The sequence below is a fragment of the Balearica regulorum genome, chromosome 1, assembly GCF_011004875.1.
Source record: "Balearica regulorum gibbericeps isolate bBalReg1 chromosome 1, bBalReg1.pri, whole genome shotgun sequence".
NCBI classification, from domain to species: Eukaryota; Metazoa; Chordata; class Aves; order Gruiformes; family Gruidae; genus Balearica; species Balearica regulorum.
In genome coordinates this window covers 30339701-30362643 of record NC_046184.1, presented here as the reverse complement: position 1 = coordinate 30362643, position 22943 = coordinate 30339701, and the positions used below count along the sequence as shown (strand labels likewise).

The following is a 22943-nucleotide window of genomic DNA, read 5'->3' as shown; positions in this document are numbered from 1 at the left end:
TTTGCATGGAGAAAGTCAGGTCCAAGACTACTTCAAGACAAAAAGCATCTATGGATACTGTGGAGGTATCTGAGTAATAATTTCCAAGGAACAATATTAATGAAGTGAATGTTAAACACGTTAAAAAAATAGTATTTTAAGGGGAAAAGGCAGAGTAGCCTACCACCTAATCATAGTTTAAAAGTTATAAGGGGCACCTAGATTGTGTGTTGCATATGATATGGCATTGTACCCAGCACACTTTCATGTACATACATCTTTTTCTTTACAAAAATTCTATGTTGCTGAAAAACTACAACAAAGTCCAGTCTGAACTCTGCCCCTCTAGTCAGTGTTCACTACTCCCAGAAATTCTGTGCTATTGAGATCAGGTAACTTAAGTCTGAGATACAGTTAAAAACATATCCTTAAACAACTGGGAAAAAAACCCCAACTACATTCACTTTTTCTTCCCCAGAATATTAATTCTCATAGATAATGGTACAAACAATCCCCTCTCTTTATGCAGGGTTATTTATTAATAAAGCCTCTGAATTTCCGTGGCATTCACAAACACAAAACATAAATATCGAACAATCAGATACTGTACATACAGGAGTAGAAAATCTGAATATCAACTAACATGCATGCATGTATGCACATATATAAAAATTCTTTCTCCCTCTCTCTCCAGCTTTTGTATTTGAAATGCATTGTACCATCCAAAATGATTTCCAAATCAGGTTTTAAAACGCTATCCCAACCATTTCCCAAACCTAATTTTTTCTCTTCTCTATGTTAGAATAAAATAATCAAGGATCTGGAAAGAAGATGGAAAGGAACAATAGATGCACACATTATATGCAACAAAAAAAGTCCAAAATAACACTTCTAGTATGAAACACTTGCATGATAAGCATGCTATGAAAAGAACCATGAAGAAGCTGAAAGTAATTAGCAGGTTGTTCTGAACTGAAACTTCTTGATCAAATTGATAAACTTCTATGATGAAATGATCAGTCTGGTAGATGAGGAGAGAGCAGTGGGTAACATCCACCTGGCCTTCATTAAGTCCTTTGACACTGTCTCCCATAAAATCCTTCAAGAGAAGCTGGGCTGGATGAACAGACAGCAAGGTGGCTTGAAAACTGGCTGAAGAGCCAGGCCCAGAAGGTGGTGATCAGTGGCACAAAATCTAGTTTGTGATCCTTCTCCCCTCTAACTCAGCACTGGTTACACCACACCTGGAATACTGTGTCCCCTTCTGGGCTATCCAATACAAGAGAGAAAAGTACATGCTAGAGTCCAAGAAGGGCCATGAAGATGATTAAGGGACTGGAGGGAAAGGCTGAGAGAGCTGGGACTGTTTAGCTTGGAGAAGAGAAGGCTCAGAGAGGATCTTGTCAATATATATAAATACCTGAAGGGCGGGTGCAAAGAGGATGGAGCCTGGCTCTTTTCAGTGGTGCCCAGTGACAGGACAACAGGCAGTGGACACAAACTGGAGCACAGGAGGGTCCCTCTGAGCATCAGGAAAGAATTTCTTTACTGTGAGGGTGTCTGCACACTGGCACAGGCTGTCCAAGGAGGCTGTGGATTCTTCATCCCTGGAGACCATATGGACATGGTTCTGAGCAACCAGCTCTAGGGGGGGCATTAGATCAGATGACTTCTGGAGTTCCCTTTCAACCTCCACCATTCTGTCATTTTCTGATTATGTGTAAGTACCATATCAAAGCAGCACAGATAAGACAGCTGGGCCATTTGGGTCTTTACAGAAATATGGTTCTTTACATATTCTCCATCTTCTACCTCTGCGAGTTAATAACTGCCATGCTACAGCACTTTACCACTTGTCTTTATTTGTGCTCAAGTTCTAAATGACTATAATTAATGAACTGTTAACTCACAACAACATGTGACATATTCTTCATTAGCCAGAAGGCCATCCATATGAGATTCTTCTCCTGCACTTTTGTAATAACTTCCATAACCTTGCACTGAGTACACACCCTACCGCTTCACAAATATATTCTCCATCTCCTTTGCGGTCTAGCGTTCAACATTCTTTAGAAGCAACAAAGAATTTAACTATTTGAGTCTCCTGTGTTTAGAGTGCTGATGTCTTCTGGAACACTGATCCTAAGTAAACTAGATATTGAAACTCAAGCATAACCCACTTAACATGCTTGAAGTAATATTGAATCTTTGAGCTCTTGCTCAAGAGAGGCCACAGGGATATCTTCAAAGAAAGACATCTTGGGTTCTCAAGTAGTGAGCCTTCTGGGTAATGGAAATGTATTATCAGCTTGATTCAAGAGGTATCCAAGCCCCTCCTTGCTGCTGTTCTGACTGTCAACAATTGTCAATTGTGTAAATTTTAGTTAGAAGGATGATTAAAAGTTGGGTTCTTTGAGCTGTGCTAGAATAGACCAGATATCAGGTCTGAAAATGCTGATGGAGGTTGCAAAAAATGCATTTAAACATTCTCTTTCTATACCAAAATTCTTTAAGATTTTTATAGATTAAGCAGGGAAGAGAGTATTTGTTTCTTAAGGGAGAAAAACTGACATTATGGCTTTTTTTCTGGAAAAAATAAATTAGAACACAAAGTAGTAAATATTTTGACCAACAAAATATGGATTTCAACTTTCAGCAAGTGATTTAACTGATTTAAAGTAATAGCAGAACTGAGAGAAGAAAGGCATAAAAAGATTGATGATGTGTATGAATGTCACTGAAAAGGTGAGGTTGAGAGTCCAACCAAGGAAGGGTAATCTTATTGTTTGATATGGTCTGGAGTTTGCACAATCATGAAGCATATAATCAGAAGCTCACAAAATAGAAAATGCAGTTTGCTTTCATTGGCCTTGGATAAACAGCCTATTCCTCTTTGTGCTGCTTCAGAATCTGCCCTCATTTGAGGACAGTATGATAGTTACAAACAAGGTTGTTCAAGGTGATAGGAAAAGGAGGATTAGCATGCCAACTTATCTCTACTCCTCACACAGATGGGGCCAGAGGCATCAATCATTTGTGATAAGATGTTCATATCATATTGACACAGACACAAAGTGTACGTCAACGAAAGAAAATCTTACCACACTCCCTCTTTCTGAAGTGTTGCCTTGAAATTGTCCTATTAATAGCATTGCTACTTGGAAAAAATTATAACATTAAGGAAATGGTTTAGAAAAGACACTGCTATACAAGAACTGTGCATCACATTGCACGTTTAAGAAAAACAATTTCTACAGCAGTATGTTAGCATAACAGAGGCACAAACTCTACATGAATGTAAAGGTCAACAAAGCAACTGGGACTTTGGGCAGGAGATGATGTGGCACTCTTATGCGTACTCATCAATGCCAAGAACAGGGTTCGCAGTCTGAGTAGAATAAATGTAGGCAGCAGGCTTAATACCCTCCATTACTCTTTTCATAATACACTGCCCAATGTTGTTGATGTTTTCAAAATTCCCTTAAAAAACCCCAGGCAAGATCTCTGGATAGCAACGTGCTACAAATGTGAATGTGGTCTTACAGTATCTACACTGGAAAGGTGGGTATTTGAATAGGCATTGGGATATTTGATTTTTTGAACACAGTCATCTGGTAAATAGTTTCTTTGGGGGTTTTGGTTTTTTGGTTTTGTTTTTTGTAACAGCAGAATTTTCTTGTGGCAAGAAGTGAAGTTACCAGTCTCGGTGAATAGAGCACATTGTCTGGAAAACAGCTAAGCTGTTACTTTGTCCCTCACAACTTCTTAAACTGATTCTATTAAAAGCTGATAAGTGAGATCTTTCCAGGATCTGACAAAAAAAATCAATATATTTTTGATTAAAGGATTGGTGTTCTTAGAGCTCCAGTATAAATGGGCCCTCTAGCTACACTAAGGTCATCATCACTGCCGCAACAAACTGCTGTATTGGGTAAATGATATGAGTACAGGTGGGGGAAAAGCACATACTATCGTCAGATGTCTTTCATTTCTCTGAAAATCTGGCACTACAAAACTGGTAACTGTGTAATCCATTGAAGTAGATACTATTGGCTTTGTAAGTGTGATTTAACTGCAGGAAAAGAGGTTCATTTCATTAAGTTTTTTGCTGGTAAGAGAAATTATCCCCAAAGCAAACAATCATCACCACACTCTTCAGTACTCTAAATGTTGGGAGTCTAAGCATTTTCATATTCTGACTTTACAGAACAGAAGCTACAGATAATTTCTTACAAATAGAAAAACCTCAAAAATTTCACAAATCTCAGATGACCACACTTTACAATAGGTTTATAAAGCAGCTAATAAAGAGCATCAGAACACACGATTGTTGCACTCTGCTGAAATGTTGAAAACACACATTTCCAGTCTTCCCTTAGAGCTCTAACAATGTTCTGAAGTTGTAAGTGCATCTCACATTAAATCAACTGCATTCAGGTGTCTTAATCCCTTTTAACTCTGAAATTGTTTTTGTAATGTGCTTGTAATGGCTAAAAAAAAATGAATTGGTTAACTCCCAAAGTGAAAAATTACTTAAGTACAGCTGAGCTACTCCATGTTTTACAGGATTTTCCCCCATTCAAACAATGATCCCGTAATATCCATGCTACATACACTATTTTACCATCTACATGATCAGGTTGGTTTGAATCAGGTGTTCATTTTCGAAGAAAATCTTCTGATCATCTCCACATTTTGATTCACAATCCAGAACAGTCTGAGCTAGTGATTTCTTCAGCATAAAACTAAACTGCAACATGTGGCTCTTGCCACTCAGTCCACACAACCACAGAGTTAATCCAAAGTAAAACCCTTAAAACACATACACAGGTTGACATTGGGCCTAGCATGAACTGCTGCTCTACAAAGCCACTCCTACTGGCTGGCACTACTTGCTGAAGTAGGCAGCAGTCTCAGACTTTCAAACTGTTCATCTAGTTATAACAAAATTAGATGATATAAACACAAATCAGCCCAGTATTATATTGTAAGTCCTTCTGATTTTGCTTTTCTCAAACATTTATTGAACATGCCAGATTCAAGGAACAGATTTTATAAGAGTATTTCTTAGCAACACTATTTAACTACCGTCTGGACTCTCAATAGATCTAGATAGAGTATATTTGAGATAAAGTACTTTAGAAACAGACTAAGATGTTGTACAACTCTAAGTAGCCAGTAAAAGTTCAGCAGTGGCCAGGAAAACAGGACTGAATTGAAAGACAAAAATCCTCGAGAGAATATGTGATCATGGACCTCTCTCATTTTCCAAATACAGTAACAACATTACTCTACAACCATGGATACTAAAAAATTTTCCTTACTAATTAGTTCTACACATTAAAGTGTCATCAAGATCGCTTTATTTGTTCTTTAAGAAAGTAAAAAGCCAAGAATACACAAACAGGGCTTGTGACCCTAAAACAGAAATACAAGTGGAAGAGGAATGTAAAGTTAGAAGATATAATAGTGCACAAACCAAAGAATTGTACTGGGAGAAGCTGTACGGCTGCCCCACGTTAAAGCAGTGCCATTCACACACTTGCCCTATCCTGCTCAGGGGCTGTTACTCTTCTGAGAACAAAACAACTGCAGAGCAGAAAGAAGGGAAGGCAAATGGAATGAGATAAGAGAACACCAGGGAAAACTCTAGGAATCATCAGGGGCTGACTTCAGCTGTTTATTGTTAATTTAAGTGATAGCAAAAATTATTCCTACCAGCTAGTTTAGCTAGAAAATATGGATATATACATACGCATACACAGTCAAGTGCAATTAGTATGCACCAATTAAGTAGAAAATGAATGACTTGCAAACTGTAGTCTTAATGTATCGAGTGCATAAGCATGTCATTACTCAGATTTAAATGCTTGACTTAAATACTGACAGTTTTCTTGCTTCCATATAGGAAGTAGAATATTCATATCCAAGAAAAGCCTTTTAAAGTGTGAAGACACACATTGGATAATTCTATCAATATAGAATCAGTCTGCAAAGTAGTATTTATTATTATTGTTTATTAACAACAATACTAAAGTAATAAACCTGTATTTTATTATTACATCTAACTTAACACAACAAAACTGATGTTATTGTGGATGCCATCATAATTAGAAACAGTTATTTTTAATTTTAATAGCAAGTTCCAGCAACAAAAAAAGCCTGGAAAAGAGTACAGTCCTATACTGTCCCAAACAAATGGCAAGTGATCACAAAAGAACATTTACCTCTAGCTTGCTAAAGGTAACAAAAAAATTCCCTGTTGCACCAAGCAGGCACTGATCTCACTAAGTTAGGTGCAAGTGATGCATCGCAGCTGCTACTGATCTAGAGAAATCTTTAGTTAGGAAGTCTGAAGGTCAGCAAGAACCCCAAGCATCACACTGATTTTTTTTTTGTCAATATGTGGCATCAGATTTCTTCTCTGGGCAAGTCATTAATACATTTCAACATCACAGCTTCTCACATCTCACCTGAAAAATATATTATCTAATTCTTAGTAGATGCTGGGAAAATTATGAGCATTTTTCTATGCTTTTAAGATGAAAAATTATTTAATTGAGAATAATCTAGTTATAAAATTACCTAATTTTCCTTTTATTCAAAGCACTAAAGGAATACTAAGACACATTATCCAAACCATAATAATGGTTTGATGGTTTTATGGCTTTAATTTCCATCTCTTACTTAAAGAGGTGCTATCCTAGAAATGCACTGGTACATCACACAATGAGAGCACCAATTTATATGTTAAATTAGAAGAGCATTCCTTAAACACGTACATCAACTACCACAACATAATAATGAGAGACACACATAGACCATGCTTTCTTTTAAAAAAAAGAATTTCAATGTATACTGAAGCAACAGTAGTGAATTTGTACATAAATATATCACTGATTTTTCATCCATCTACTGTAAATCCTTTGCAAATATTTTAAGACCAAATTTAGTGTTTTTCTTTGTGGATTCCACTCTGAGGAGCTAATGTTAAGAAGTCAGATAACTAATATTGAGTATCTATTTTCTTTATGAATTCAACATCAACTATTTCTGAACTTGAAGGCTCAAACTTTACTGAGATCTAAAGTAGTGAAACATAAAACAAAAAAGAAATAGGATGGATTCAGCTCAAAATTACTTCAGGGTATGCTGAGCAGCTCTTTAATCAATAGAGTCTGTGGATTCTAAAGAGCTATCCAACATGCCCTAAAGAAGATACAGAAGACATTTCATCAGCTGAATCGCTTTCTAGGTTTCACTGACTATAACTACGTCTCTGCAGACTGTAATAGGACCCTAGAGATGCAATTCACATAAAGATCTTAAGTTTAGATGTCTTTGGAGCTGGATTCCAATCCTAAAGTCCATTTATTCATCATGGAACCTTCTAGAATTGAACAAAAAGGAAATTATAAGCATTGGCATATGTCTTAATCTTGGCATCTTACTTGTGACTACAGAAAGATACCTCCACCTACTCAGATTCCAGACTCTGATGGCAATCCCCCACCGCCTTGAAGATATACTTGCATGTTCTTTCAGGATAGATTATTTTCTAATGAAGCACAACTTATCAGAGAAACAAAAGGTGATGAAGAGGAGAAAATGCTAAATTTAAATATAAAGCATGCAGTGACCACTTTTTTTTCTAATAAAGAGAAACAAGAGTGTAGTGTAGGTGAAGAACAGATTTATATTAATAGGTTGGGTTTCTCTTTAAGAAAACAAAGACCCATGGCTCAGTTTCTTGCTCTGCCTTTGAATATTCAAACTTACATTTCCTATCTTTCAAGGAGTCTGGACTGTCTCTAAGCTACAGCGGTCGTCGTTAAGGTATTGTATAAAATGTAAAGGGAATTACAATTATTACTATCCTTTTCCTCCTCTGGTTGTCTTTACAAAGACAAACAGTGGCTAACATTGCATCGTGTTAGAATCCAGCCCTGCCGAGAATACTGACTGAACTTAGATCCCGTGGCAAAACACCAGTCATGAGAATTAGAGAAAAGTTGTGTGCTGACATTCAGGATCATAGTTTTCAATTTGATATCTAAATTTCTTTCTACTTTATACGCATATATTCTTTTAATCTGTTCTTAGCAGGTAATGATGTTATATTTTCTTATTACACACTCAATTCTAGTCCTACTAAGTCAAATGCAAGAACTGTGAACACACTGTGCTTTCTGCTTATAACTCGGTTTGTCTCAGTTGCTATAGCAGGCTTTTGTTTTTTTTCAGAGAGAATCTATAACAACAACCACAAAAAGTTTCATTACCTTTCATTGTTCAATGACTACATACTAAGTCTGATCAGTTCTTAATGCTGCCTGAGAAAATGACAACCTTACAATGGCCTAAAAACAACCTTATTCTTGCACTTTAATATTAAACTGAGCTATTAAACCATACCTTCCCTCTGTTACCAAATACCTTCCTTTTTCCTTATTTTTCCAAAGCGCAGACTTTTTCACGTAAGATGTTATCCACATTATTAACAACTCAGATATTTTCAAAATAAGAGAAAAATCAAACCCTTTCAAAGTATTCAACACTACAGTTGATCAGAAAAATGAATAACTGCAAATTTGCCAAGTCACTATCACAAAATCAAATTTTTATGTGTAAGAACTACATCCTCTTATCAGTAATATATCAATACTCAAAATTTAATGAAAACAGTCTGTATAAAATCTGCAGCAACATACAGATAGATTTATACTAATACATTAAAAACAATCTCACTGAGACAAATGCCACAAAATATCATTTACATGCTGTGGTTCCTTGCAGGGCAGTGACATGAGGAAGCCAGGTAAGCTGTGAGCTCAGACATGCTATATTTCTTTCTGAATATTGCTAACCATTTTGGATTAGAGAATTCTATCCATAGGCTGCTGTTTCTTGCACTAGAAGGGAGCTGCTACACTTAAGCTTCCTAAAGCCTTACTATTCCTTTTTTTAGATACTTGCCCCACCCTCAGTATCTACAATTGCAATTCAATTTAACCAGGATACCTAAGTGTTTCTGTTCAAACAGCTGAATGTATGAAACAGGTAACAAAAAAAAGGGGGCTGTGGAAAAAGATATGCAATCAATTAACAAAATTAATCAATGTTGTTTCTAGTCCTCCAACAATCTTTTAAAGCTATTTCAATTGCATACACCTGAGGTTACAAAAAAATGAAGTAAATTTATACATAGATCTTACTTTTGAAGGTTCTCCTAATAAGAAACTAAGTTAAGATTAAGAAAAATATCAGAACAGAGATTATATCATTACATCTCAATTCTGCTATTTTTATTCTTTCCAAATGAACTCTTTGTTTAAGAGGCTACAGAGATCACTTGCTTTCTGTTAACTTACATCAGACAGACAATAAACACTGTTAGAATCCACATAAAGCCACATTTTTGGAGCAACTGTACCTGTGAGCTTGTACTTAACATTATGCATTCAAATGGTCTCATTAAAACAAGCAGTATTAACCAACTGAGGAAAGCTTAGTACATATATAGTGCTCACAAAACAAACTTGAGGTAAAAAGCAACGAAGTCCAAAGAAACAAACCCCAAACATTCTAATACTGTAAGCACAAATTGATAAAATACACTTTAAGTCATGTATAGTCATATACTTCTGTTCTTAATCAAAGATCTTGCTGTTTCAGGAAATGAATTATCATGTATACTTCCTTAAATTTATCTGTGCTATTAGCACAGTTTATCTATTATTTTCATTGCATTTTTCTACTGGACCACAAGACAACAACTTAGGAAACCAACGGACAAATGACACAGCTGAGTTGTGACAGCCCTTAAAGGTGTTGCCACACACACCTGCACTTTGAGTAGAAATGAGCAGAAAAGTCTGCATATCCAGGCTCCACAACTCTTTTATTGCCCATAGGCTTCGGCGTCGTTGCAGGGTGTGAACCGCAGTAGCTGGGGAGCGCAGACACTGTCTCCTCTCATACATCATCTTTCTGAGGGAGGCTGTTCACTTCATGCATGCATCAGGGCTTAAAGACCTCTGAAATATCCCACCCATTGGTACTGAATAAAAATTATACATTGTACCATGCTGCTGTGCGCCACGACCAACTGCCTTTGGTTTAACTCTGTGATAGCCTGAACCTGTCGGTTCCAGGTCTAGTCCAGAAAGACCATACACATCTCCAGCGTGGACGTCTCTGCATTCCAGAGTTCATTCTGTGACACCGATATACCTTGCATTTAATTTGTTCTTGTGAAAACTCTCTAGGTTTCAGTTTTTTTTTTCAACAGAGAGGTTTCTGTTTGTTTCTTGGGAGGGTTTTTTGCTGCTGTTTTGTTGTTGTGGGGGTATATATTTGTTTGGTTTGCAGATGGCTGCAAACTACCTTCACAAAGTTCATCCTGTCATTCCCCCCACGCCCTAGAAAGCAGTTTGGATTCACAGCAAGACAATTCTTCAAGGTTTGCCAGTAACGGGATGAGGAAGTTCACACATAATAAAACAACTGCAAGCAGACACTGGAGTCAGGAATCAATAACTAAAGGTCAGATCACAGCAAGCATGTGACAAACAGCTCTAGAATTTGTGCTTTCATGTGAACGTGAAATTCAATCCACTTGCTTCATACCACCACTCCTGCCATAACCTTGTTTTCAGCAATCCATAACACCCAAATTGTTTTCTGTCAAGGTCTGAAGCTCTCTCCTAAATTTATCACCTGCTGTGGCACTCACTGGAGTGAGCACAAAAGATGTGCCCTGATGCACATTTAATTCTCAGAAATGACAGTAAACTGTGTTTTGGTGACTAATATCAGTGTCAGTATTTAGCAGCTAACACTGTAACAATAGTTGCTTACATATAATTTTATTAACAATAAAAATTAATTTACTCAGTATAATCTTCCTGCAAAGCATTTGTTAATTATCTTGCCCAACTACAAAGCACAGCCATAATTTTGTCAAATTCAGCCCAAATTCCACATGGTTCCCAAAACTCCTATTGCCATGTGTAAGATGACAACTAGTACACAGTCATGACTTTGTACACATTTTTAGTAATGCTTTTTACCCTATTAACAGGCTTAAAGGAGTAGCTTACATTTCTTTTTGTGTATTTGTGAGCTGCCTTATCTAAAGTGGTTTTTGTTTTGAAGTCTGCTCTTTCATTTCTCTAGTGGCCAGTCAAAGCAGATGATGTTTGTTGCCTCCAAAACATGTTTTTCCTATCATGAGGAGAGCAGAGAAGAATACAGTGGCCAAGAACCAGCAGCAAATTATAAATGGGAGCCTTCTGACCAGAAGGTGATTTCCCACTGTATTCGGTTTATGTGGCAAGGTTTTTGGTAGCTGAGGGGCTACGGGGGGGGGCTGCTGTGAAAAGCTGCTGGTAGCCTCTCTCACATCGAACAGAGCCAATGCCAGCCAAGGCCAAGCCCATCAGTGATGGTGGTAGCACCTCTGGGATAACACAATTTGGAAGAGGAAAAAACTGTGCAACACCAGGAGCAATTGCAGCCAGAGAGAGGAGTGAGAAGATGTGAGAGGAACAGCTCTGCAGACACCAAGGTCAGTGCAGAAGGAGGGGCAGGAGGTGCTCCAGGCATCAGAGCAAAGATTCCCCTGCAGCTCATGGAGAAGACCATGGTAAGGCAGGCTGTCCCCCTGCAGCCCATGGAGGTCTGCGGTGGAGCAGATATCCACCTGCAGCTCATGGAGGACCCCACGCTGGAGCAGGTGGATGCCCAAAGGAGGCTGTGACCCCATGGGAAGCCCATGCTGGAGCAGGCTCCTGGCAGAACCTGTGGCCCCCATGGGGGACCCACACTAGAGCAGTCTGTTCCTGAAGGACTGCACCCCGTGGGACCCATGCTGGAACAGTTCATGAAGAACTGCAGCCTGTGCGAAGGGCTCACATTGGAGAAGTTGGTGCAGGACTGTCTCCTGTGGGAGGGACCCCACACTGGAGCAGGGGAAGAGTGTGAGCACTCCTCTCCCTGAGGAGGAAGGAGCAGAGACAACATGTGATGAACTGACCCCAACCTCCATTCCCTGTCCCCCTGTGAGGAGGAGGGAGAGAAATCAGGAGTGAAGTTGAGCCCGGGAAGAAGGTGTTTAAAGATTTAGTTTTCCCATTACCCTTCTCAGATTTGATTAGTAATTAATTTTCCTGAAGTCAAGTCTGTTCTGCCCATGACGGTAACTGGTGAGTGATCTCTCCTTGTCCTTATCTCGACCCATGACCCTTTCATTATATTTCCTCCCCCCTGTCCAGCTGAGGAGGACAGTGACAGAGCAGCTTTGGGAGGCACCTGGCCTCCAGCCATGGTCAACACCCATCACCACTGCACAAACATTTAATGGTTCAATCTTCCTGGCACATTCCTCAAACAGAACTTACAAGACTCTTGCACTACCTCTGCTCTCCTCCTGTGCTCATCTTTACTAACTGCTTAGTGATTCCTCTACTGTTCACCCCCACGTTCTCCCACTTGGCCAGAAATGTGCTGAGAATAGAAATAACTATGGAACATTTAAAAATTTAAAGGTTATCAGGGCTCTAACAAAATTCAAGCTCTAGGACAAACAGAAAAAGAATGGTTCCAGGATCAGCTCCCAGCTGAAGAAAGAGCCCAAACAAACCCTAAGTGGATGCAGATTGGGTTTGACTGTTTCACCAAACAACAGGCACCTCCTCATTGAAGTCCAGGCTCCTTTTATAAAAAGACTCTTAATTCACTGACTAAGGGCAGCCCTCCAGTCTCATGTACCTAGGAGAATTTGTCTCAAATATTACAGAGCAAGCAACAGTTCTAAGTTTTGAATGTGCACTGATTATGAGGGAGGAAAACAGAGGTACTGGAAAGTGACCTTTAGGTAAGAGAACTAACTTTCACTCAGTATGTATACACGTATACGCATTCCTATGCAAACAAAACCAACTGAAAACTGAAATAAGTAAACAAGACAGAGAAATATATGTTATTTAAACCTAAAATGATATTATAAATTACTAAATATAGAACCTGAATTTCAAAAGGAAGCAAAAAATGATCCTGAGTCAAGACTATCTTCTGCTTGTTTCTAAAGTTGAAATTTGTTACCTGGATCAAAACATATAGTGTATATTGACAAAACTTATGTAAAATCAGTATTCCAGAGAAAGGTCATGTGGTACCTGATGGGCCGATTTTCTTTACTATCAAAGAGTGAGAAGATTACTTCCAGTTCCTCTCCCAGATTGGAGCACATTAGACTCTTCATCTGAACAAAAAGATGGTGGCTGCTAGCTGGTACTGGTGTGTCTTTTTTTCGATGACGATGCTCCATCTAAAAATACCACAAACAACACAGCAGCCAGTTTAAATTAATCGTAAAAGTCACAAAACAAAAAGACGTAAGAAACATAATACTAAACTACTTAAGTCCAATTTTAAAAATTTTAATTCAGTATTAATTTGTAGTACTTTAAAATTTTTTTTTATCTGAGAAGAACACAAGGATGTGACTTTTCCCAGTATTGCACTGCATCATAATTTTCTGTAGGAGGAAAAACGGTAACCTCTAGAAGTTCACCTTTTTTCTACTCTGAAAATTCTAAGCCGCTTTGAAGCTTTGTGTATTTTATAGCTGGTTTAAATAGTTAATGTTCTGATATTCTAGTATTCACAGAAAAAATGCTTTTGCAGAAAGCTAAATATCAGTATTTTAAAATGGAAAAAACTCACATCCATATTTTATGATCTTTGGCAGATCGCTATATAGAAGCTACTAAATTCTCCTGATTTGACTTCACAGTTTATACCTTCACCATTTTAATTACCCATTAAGAGTAGGAAAATATTAAGTTGTACTATTTCTCTCTTACATGATATCAAAAATAATTTTAAACAGCAATCTTTCTAAGCTACTTCTGAAGTTATCTTGGGCTTTTTTTTTTTCCCCCTCTATTTTTGAAAGTGCACTCCATGAGTTCCATTATTAGTTTCCTGGGTTATTCTTCCTCTGTATGTTTCTTTTTATGATTAATGGTTTCTCACTGTATTTCATCTAGTGTTTCAACAGGATTCCATAAGATTACCTATGACTTCGAAACTGCCCAAAGGTATAATGATTCTAGCATGAAGAAATTACTATTAGTCTTGATGTTACGTTATCAACAGAAGTGGTTAAAAATCATCAAAAATATATTATCTCAGCTCCACAGAAAATTGTAGCAAATGTATTCTTGCTTTATTCAATATTTAAATACAAAAGTTAACATAAATTAAATTTAGTTTAAACAAAAGCTTAGTCTTAAGTAAGGCTCAGAACTCTGTATCTGTGACAGCTGCAATACTTAAATATGAGCCAAAGCCCACATAAATGAACTGGCAAGTTTTCTTGGACCTCACTGGAGATTAAATCAGAATAAGAAGTATCAGTGCTGGATTTAGTGAATCAAGATGGGCTTTTGTACCCAAAGGAGAGCTTTTCTATGCAGTTTAACTGCTATTTACATTAATATATTAGAAAAGACGAATAGCCCAGTGTGATTAATTGTGACAATACTTGTACCAGAAGTATATTATTACATTTCCACAAATCTTATCTAACAGGACTCATGGGCCAGGTAAAGCTCTAATGAAAAATAGTCTGATACGCTGTTATTGATGATTAAATTCATGTTAACAGTCATAATATTGATGATATAGCAGAAAACAAAACTTTTAACAAATAATATTTAAAATGAGCATGTGTGCATACACAAATTTCATATCAAATCAAGGCATCTCATACAGATGTAGAGATGACATAACAGTTCAAAAGAAGATATTAGAGATGACAAAACTGTTCAGCCTTCCAATACCTGAAGGGGACCTACAGGAAAGATGGGAGACAGACTGTTTACAAGGGCAAGTAGTGACGGGACAAGTGGTAATAGCTTTAGACTGAAAAAGAGCGTAGATTTAGATTAGATAAAAGGAAGAAATTCTTTACTGTGAGGGTGGTGAGGTACAGGAACAGGTTGCCCAGAGAGGTTGTGGATGCCCCATCCCTGGAAGTGTTCAAGGCCAGGTTGGATGGGGCTTTGGGCAATGTGGTCTAGTGGAGGGTGTCCCTGCCCGCAGCAGGGGGGTTGGAACTAGATGATCTTTGAGGTCCCTTCCAACCCAAGCCATTCTATGATTCTACCAAAAATTCTTTCCTCATAGTAAAACTCATTACATTATGAAATGCCAGTTTATTTGATCAAAAAAAGTACTTTTGGTTAAGTAGAAGAAAGCTGCCATCAAAACGTCAGTAAGTATTCTGATAGCAAAAATATTGAGTATTATATTCACATACCAGCCTGTAGAGCTCTGTAATGCTGATCTCTTCAGGATCCACCATTGCATATTCTTTTCTCGGAACTAAGTCAAGTCCCAGTTGTCTGTAAGAGAAATGGAATAAACTGTAAGTAGTTTCTACATACAAAGGAAACGTTAACTCATTGCTTCTATTTACATTTAACAGAAACATTCCAAGAAGCAATGTACATGTTAATTGGCACTCTACAGTTGATTTTGGGTTTGTTTTAATGTATTTTGGCTGTATTCACCATTCATGGATGATTCCTCCCCTTTCTTCACTTTGTAACATTAACAGAATACATTTTTCTACAATTTTTAAATCTGTTTCACATTGTGGACAACGTACAATGGATATTGTCCTTTGTGCTATTGTGGGCATTCTACAATGTGAATCCCACTAGTATTGTCAATTTGAATGACAATCGCAGAAAAGAAGATAAAAAGAAAATCCATCAAATACCAAAACATCAGCCTATTTTTAATTTGGACTGGATAGCATCGAAGCTGCTTGGCTGTATTCCCTGCACAAGATAATGAAATGAACTTGAATCAACAGGAATAAAACTTATTTTCACAACAGCAGCAAGCAATAAAGATTAAGAACACATATGGGGCAGTCATGCTGAAGTTAGAGAAACTTAAAAGATCAGAAAGATTTTTAAAAATATGTTTTTAAAGAGTAAGAACTGGCTACTTCAAAAGCCGTCACAGTTCCATTCAGTTAGCACAAAATTCTAAGCAGACATTTAATAACACACAGTTAATCACAGTTCTTCCACTATGTTAGGTATTTAGTCTTTCAGATAGCAGTAGTTGCAGAAATCCCTGAAATTCAGTTAATTCTATTATTGAATATTGCTGCATTTAGTCAGAGTTTAACTGAATAAATATAAGCTGAAGAAAAGACTTTGGAAACAGCACTCAAATGCCAAAAGGTATTTTAATATTTTCTCACTTAAAAAAAAGAAAATAAAATACAATTTCCATTAGCTCTTATTAGTTATTCAGACAAAAGATGCAGAGCATAGTAACATGATATATGTTACAGATGCCCAAGTAGGAACTGAATTGTGTGACAAATCAAAAAGGAAGCAATATCAGCCAATATGGTTTTAATTAAGACAAGAGAGCTATGCTAACTGCATCACATAGGAACCTGGCCAGGTGTCTTTTAAAAAGATGTAAAAGGATGCTGCAGATATTCTAATGCAATTTGCTTGTAGACAGTATCACTGATATGTAAAATAAACTGAGAGAAAAAAGCAAAATAAGATGACAAGTCACTTCCGCTGTTAAAACATAGTGGGCAGAAAAGCAATGAAGGAGAAAGTGCATTAAAAAAGGCAACACCTGTCAGAAATTTGTTCCTTATTTCAACATTCTACAATTCTAATTATAGTTAGATTTTCATTTATTATTATATTTACTCACTCGTTGCCCCAATCTAGACGAGCAGTGATGTGTCGCTTGACATCCTTCATCCGATCATGGGTGAGATGGCCAACAAGGACCTGCCTTCGCAGGTCCAGGATTTCATTCATTATGTGCCACAGTCGGTGAAAGAGATCCCCCTCATTCCTCTGTGAGATAAAAATATAATTGCCTCTACATCACCTGTACAAGCTGTTAATCCTAATAAATCCAAATATGGTGGGGAAATCATGAAAACTCCTTTGTTATTCCCCTACTTAGTCTTTTTTCTCCCCATTGAACAGTAACCATTTCACCTGCATGCATGGGGTGTGTGCACACATATAAAATCATTTCAGAGCTTACCACAGACCCTGTCTTTGCACCACACTCACTCCAAAATTTCACTCCAGCTCCTTATGCCTCATGTTAATAGTCCAATTTATGTGATAGATACAACAAAAATTCAACAAAAAAATTGTTTCATGTCATAGCACTGTTTTATTCTAAGAGCATGTTCATTCTGTGCTGCTGTCTCATCCAAACCAAGTATGTGATCACGTAAATTCCATATTATTTGAACTCATCGTATAAGGGGATAAGAAGGCAATAGCTCCTAGCATTCCAACTCTGAACCACAGCATGTTAATGTTCTTTTAACTTCTTCTTGAATGGACATAACTGTACACACTACTGTACCTATAAATAAATAGTATCACATAGACAGAATCTTGTCCAGACAGTTCTTCATCTAACTGAAGTAGGAGAAATTATGTGAATATGATTGCTTTTTAAACCACATCCTCCTACTCTAATTATATACCAGTTAAGGACATAAACAATTTCCCATAAGAGTTTCCTCCCAAACAGAAGTTCTTTTAACTCTTCTTTCTTCAATTCTAAGTGGTTTTACTTGATAGGGTTTTTCTGAGAAACTTTAGCTTGAGGAAATTATTGCAACTTCCATTTCAGTGATGCATCACAAAGTTGAAAAAACATTCCTATTCAGATTTGTTCTGCTAATTCTTGCCAAAAAACCCTCTAAGCCCACTTCCCTTTTCCTTCTTCCTATGAACAAATGGCATAAAAACAAAGTTCAGCTTCTGCTGCATAATTGCTATGAACAGCTAAAATTCATTTAGAAGCAGCATTACTCTGTCAGTAACTTTTATATTCCAAGGGCTCTGACAAACTGCCATTTGATAAATCTGCTCTTTTTATTTCAGATTCATTCACTTCATAAGGTCACTAAAATGGGCATTAATTTACTATTTGTCTTGGCTTTCTGTCTGGAAAAAAAGCCAGTGTATTTTGAATTCACAGTAACAACAGCGGTGAAGAAAAAAGTTGCCAAAAAAGAAACAACTTCAGTAAGAATAATAGGAATATGTGAACTTTATAATGTCATACAAATAGCCATGCAATTAGGAGCAAGAGACTAAAAAGACTTTATAGGAATGTTATAGAGAACTAGGCTGACAGCATGTTTTCACAGTTTCCTATCAGACACCAGTGTATAAAGATTTCATTTCTAAAGCTAGAAAAACAAATTGAATAAACACTAACTCAGGTGCAACCTTGTTTTCGGTATCTCTAAGCTCTATAAGCTTATTGGTATCTATAAGCTCTACTGAAGTTAATTATTCATGTGAATACAAGAGACATGCTAATGTTTAACAAAACTATTAAGCTCAGAATAACATTTTCAGGTATCCTTTCTTTTCCAAAGCTTTAGAATTTGTCTATGAGTTGCTTGTATCTCAAAGTGCTGAAGGAATCTGCAAGCAACTGTGATTGCTTCATAGATCTAGGTTTCTGCACTAAGAAATTATATTTTTGCTCCTTTTGTTACAGGAGAAGTCACTGTACTAACGTTCTTGCTAATATACACAAAGCAAGGACACTTATATATGCTTCAGACATTCAAGAAAACTACTTCCCATTATAATCTAGAGAAATTCCAAACAAGCTTTGAAGAACTAGTTTCTTGTTTCTCAAGAAACAGTTCATACTGCTTAATTACAATTTCACTGTCAAGTTTACAGTGATACTCTATTACTTCAAATCCAACAGAAAGAAATACTTGATTTTATAGCTTCTTGTTAAAAGCTTTCACTAAGCAAATCAGCAACTGCTCCAATTGCAGGTTTCAGAAAGGTCACCTGGTTCTGAACACAATCCCTACAATCAACTCCAAAAGGTAGCAGACTGGCTACTTCTGTACCATCCCGGCTTATAGGAGGTCGCTTGGCACCACCCATTGCTGTTTCGTATGTAGCAGAAGCAGCCCCTCTATCAGCAGAATGTAGCTAATTTTCTCACGATTTAAGTCATAATTGCCAACTCAGCAATGAGTTAAGATGAGGGGTTGGAGACGATGTAGATGCAAGCAAAGAGGTTTTGATTACATTTGATGTGTGCACATGCTGTCAAGTCCAAGCCAAGGTTTGTTTGTAATGTAGTAGATTAGAAAGTCGAATGTTAAAAACAGAAGGCAATCATGATACAAATCACAATTTAAAACTAAAATCTTTTAGTTAAACATTTAAAGACACAACTCTACAATCAAGAGACAGTAAAAAAAAGTTCAGTTAACAAAGGAAATAGAAAAATGGAAAAAAGGAAATTATAGCAATGATTATGTCTTAGGTTATGATGTGCAAAAAAAAAGTGTTAAGAGATACAGAATGGTCAAAGGCTGAATTTCAGTCAGAGTAAAGAGAGATATTGAACAGGTTTCTTTCCATGTGTTGTAAGTACACCAAAACAAAGCAGTTTCTACCTATGGTGATAGCTAATTAAAAGAAGGAATGGCAAGAATTACAGTGAAAAAGTCACTGGTCTGAAACCTCTCAAAAGAATGGGAGACTGCAGCAGGTTCATGGGAGACATGGGAGTGAAAAACAGTCTAGAGAGCTTGTATCCAAGATCCCACTGATACTGCACAATATTTAAATAAATGAAGTAGAATAATCCCACATCTGTATGATTTATATAAAGGAGTAAGAACTGCTTAAATGGCTGGTGACTCAAAATAGGACTATAAATAGGAAACCATCAGGTGGCTAAGCTTAGAAGAGTTTTCTCTATGCAAAAAAAAAGTTTGCCTACCTTAATTTAAAACACCCCAACATTTTTATTGATATAATCTTTGCTTCATCTGAAGTTTTTAAGGAAGGTAATTACAGAAATGGAAAGGCCACATTTACAGAGTAAGCACAATAGAGCAATAGAGTGATAAATGGAAATTATAGAAATAACACATACCATGGGTGTTCTTTGAGAAAGAAAGAATAGTTGCTTATTGCTACTTTGTGTTTGGTGCTCATACAACTGCTACTGGAATGCTATATCCAGTTCTTAGTCCAGAAATGCAACAGAAAATACAACATGGATTCAGAAAACAGGAATGGTTAAGGCTAAAAAGCAGGATTTAAAGTGAAACATGAGAAGATGAATCTACTAATATAGTTAAACAGAAAGCTAAGACTGTGTAAGTATCTATTAAAGCGGAACAATATCATAGAGGAGCATTCTGCAGGGAGTTAGAATTATTAAGACTGTTATGAATGAAATATGAAAATGTATACATAAATACAAGAAGTAGTGAGAGAACAAGGAAAGGTAGGTATTAATAACCATAGAACACCGTAAGTGCGATTTCATTCAAACAAGGAGAGAAACCAGTTGATCTGAAGATGTCAGGGAGAGGGAAAAAAGACCAGAGCCACAAAATATCTAGGTAAGGAAAACAAGAGAACTGTGAAACATGAGACTTTTACTTAAAACTTATGAGGTGGTAAGATAAGGAAGAAGTTTAAAAACAGAATCCAATTCTGTAACATGGGGTAAGTAAATCCAAAAATCAGTTCACTATTGCTAATCAAGAACCACCCCCAGCCTCCCTCAGCAATGAGGACTCAACAGCTGGCATCCCTTGATCTCTGTCTCACATACAAGAGATCCTGGTCAAATAACACGGACACATCTCAGCACTTGTGAGTGTGTCGATGTGACAGGAAATAAAAATATATGAGAAAATGAGTACAAATCAAATCAGTCAGCTGAGAGATTTTCAATAACATACTATATTTCTATATTTCAATAAAAGACCAATATTGTTTGGTACACTTATTTCCAACACTTCAATTTGGCAGACAAAGGAATCCTTAGATCCAACAGCTACACGATGAAGCTGGACAAGACTCCGTAAGTTGGCTCAGGTTTAGGAACAGTAGTTGTCAATGATTGGAATAAATTAAGAGATGTATTTAGTCCATAATTAGTTAAAAACAAAACTGAGTATTTTTTTTTTCTGAAATACGTACTTAAACTAAACTAGAGGATCTAAACAACAGTGTGTCTTTTGAGTTGGCATGAAATCAAAGCAATATTATTCAGGGTACTTGCCACATAGAGTTGTTTCCACATCGTTCCCCAGTCTCTTAAAGTTGATGTCATTTCTGTAATAACAGAATCTTCTGTTGGAATAACCATTTCAAATTGTCTGTAACATGCAGAAGAACACATGATATTACACAAGCATTCTAAATGCCATTACAGTTACGAATATAAAGACTTCCTCCTGTTAACAGTGATGTCTGTCTATCAACCTACACAGGTGCTCCTTCACCCCATGACACTTATTTGTGTATTTCATTTAATCCCCATAGAAAAGTCTTGCGTGAAAATAATTTAACCCCCATGGAAAGTCTTGGTCCTAGAAAAGTCAAGGTGAGGGTTTTTTTTACTATGATAAGCATGTCAAAAACTACTTTCACAGCGGAGTAATTCCTGCAGTTTCCAAAGGGATCTTGCTGCTTTAAGCTTAGACTCCAAACCAGTGATTGTTCCCACTCTTACATCTCTGTTTATAGAAATAAGACAGAAAATTTCATTCCTTCAACTGAAAGACGCTATAAAAACTCAAAAGAAAATAGTACAGTGGGAGTGAGTCCTTGCCTATTTGATGCTGGCCAAGAAAAAGCTGGGTTGGCTTGGTCAAGACCAAACTCTCCAACACACCCTCACTTTACACACCATCATCACCACCACTTTGTTCTCACACACAGTACATTTCAAAGGTGTGCATTCATGCCTGGATTGCTTTTCTCATATCATTTCTCTCTTATCAAGTTAACATAACTATGTGACAGCCTCTGGCCATGATGCACTGGAGGGCACATGGCCCGAATGGGAATCACAGACTAACGAAGAAAATAGGGGCAACAAAGACTGGACTCCCTGCAAGTACTGTCCTGGTGTCTGCTAACAAAAATTATTCCATCTTTAATCTTTGTTTTATTTTGATGGTTTTCAACAATTTTATTTTATTGAACCTCTGTTTTATCTACAATCACTTTTAAAGGAACGAGGATCCTAGAGCATGACAAACCATGTGTGGCTTGATCTCCGTAGCAAACAGTGTTTAACAGTAATGTGGAGTCACCTTCACCTGTGGGAATGAGACTTTTTTATTATGAGTACAGTCTTCATGATTATTTTTGCCTATTATGAATCATGGACCTTCTACTCATTCATGCTCCCAGAATAAAGGTCACCTACACCTGATGTTTAGGCATCCATCTATTATGAAGAGAAATGTCTTTACCTAAACAGTTTTCAAACTGTTATGTACCAGTTCTCTATTAATAAATCTAAATAAATGATACAATATGAACGCTCCCAAATTAACTAAATTTTTGGAAAAAAATGGTGTTGAACTAAGATCACTGACAATTTTTTTTTAGAAGTCATACTGTCAAGGTAAGTATTACATAAAAAAAAAAATCAGTGTTTCTTTCAGTCAGAACATTTGAGTTGCAAAATAAAATTTTTAAACTAATTTTAACGAATTGTTCTGGTTTTTATTAACTCTTCTAAAAGTGAAGAGATGTTATTGTCAAAAATAACAATCAGGCTAACAAACAAGGCTCTTCATCACCTGAAGAAAAGGAGTAAAGGCAAAAACATCTCTATTCACTTACAGTTTTAACAAAATCTTCTGCCATTGAACCGATACAGTATTTTACATTTTTTTTCTGTAAAATGCCAGCTGTCTGCCATGATACAGCTGCTGTCCTCAAAGAAAATGACTAATCTTAAACAGCAGGTTAATAGTCAGCTTTTGTACAGAATAACTTCTTCTAATTAAGGCAATACCTTTTTCAAGCCAAACTTACGAACAGGAAGTGAAAACATGCAATCATTTTCTCTTTCCT

At 36.8% G+C, this 22943-nt stretch overlaps 1 protein-coding gene across 2 annotated transcripts in view; it reads right to left on the bottom strand.

Moving 5' to 3' along the window:
- The window catches only part of DOCK4 (dedicator of cytokinesis 4), a 259671-nt gene that overhangs the window by 141715 nt on the left and 95013 nt on the right, over window positions 1-22943 (bottom strand). For both annotated transcript variants that reach the window (XM_075744140.1, XM_075744149.1), the window contains exons 5-8: window positions 21133-21229; window positions 16744-16892; window positions 15308-15392; window positions 13158-13309 (exon numbers count right to left, since the gene is read on the bottom strand). In XM_075744140.1, coding sequence (XP_075600255.1) covers window positions 13158-13309; window positions 15308-15392; window positions 16744-16892; window positions 21133-21229 — 483 coding nt within the window. The remainder of the gene's footprint in view (window positions 1-13157; window positions 13310-15307; window positions 15393-16743; window positions 16893-21132; window positions 21230-22943) is intronic.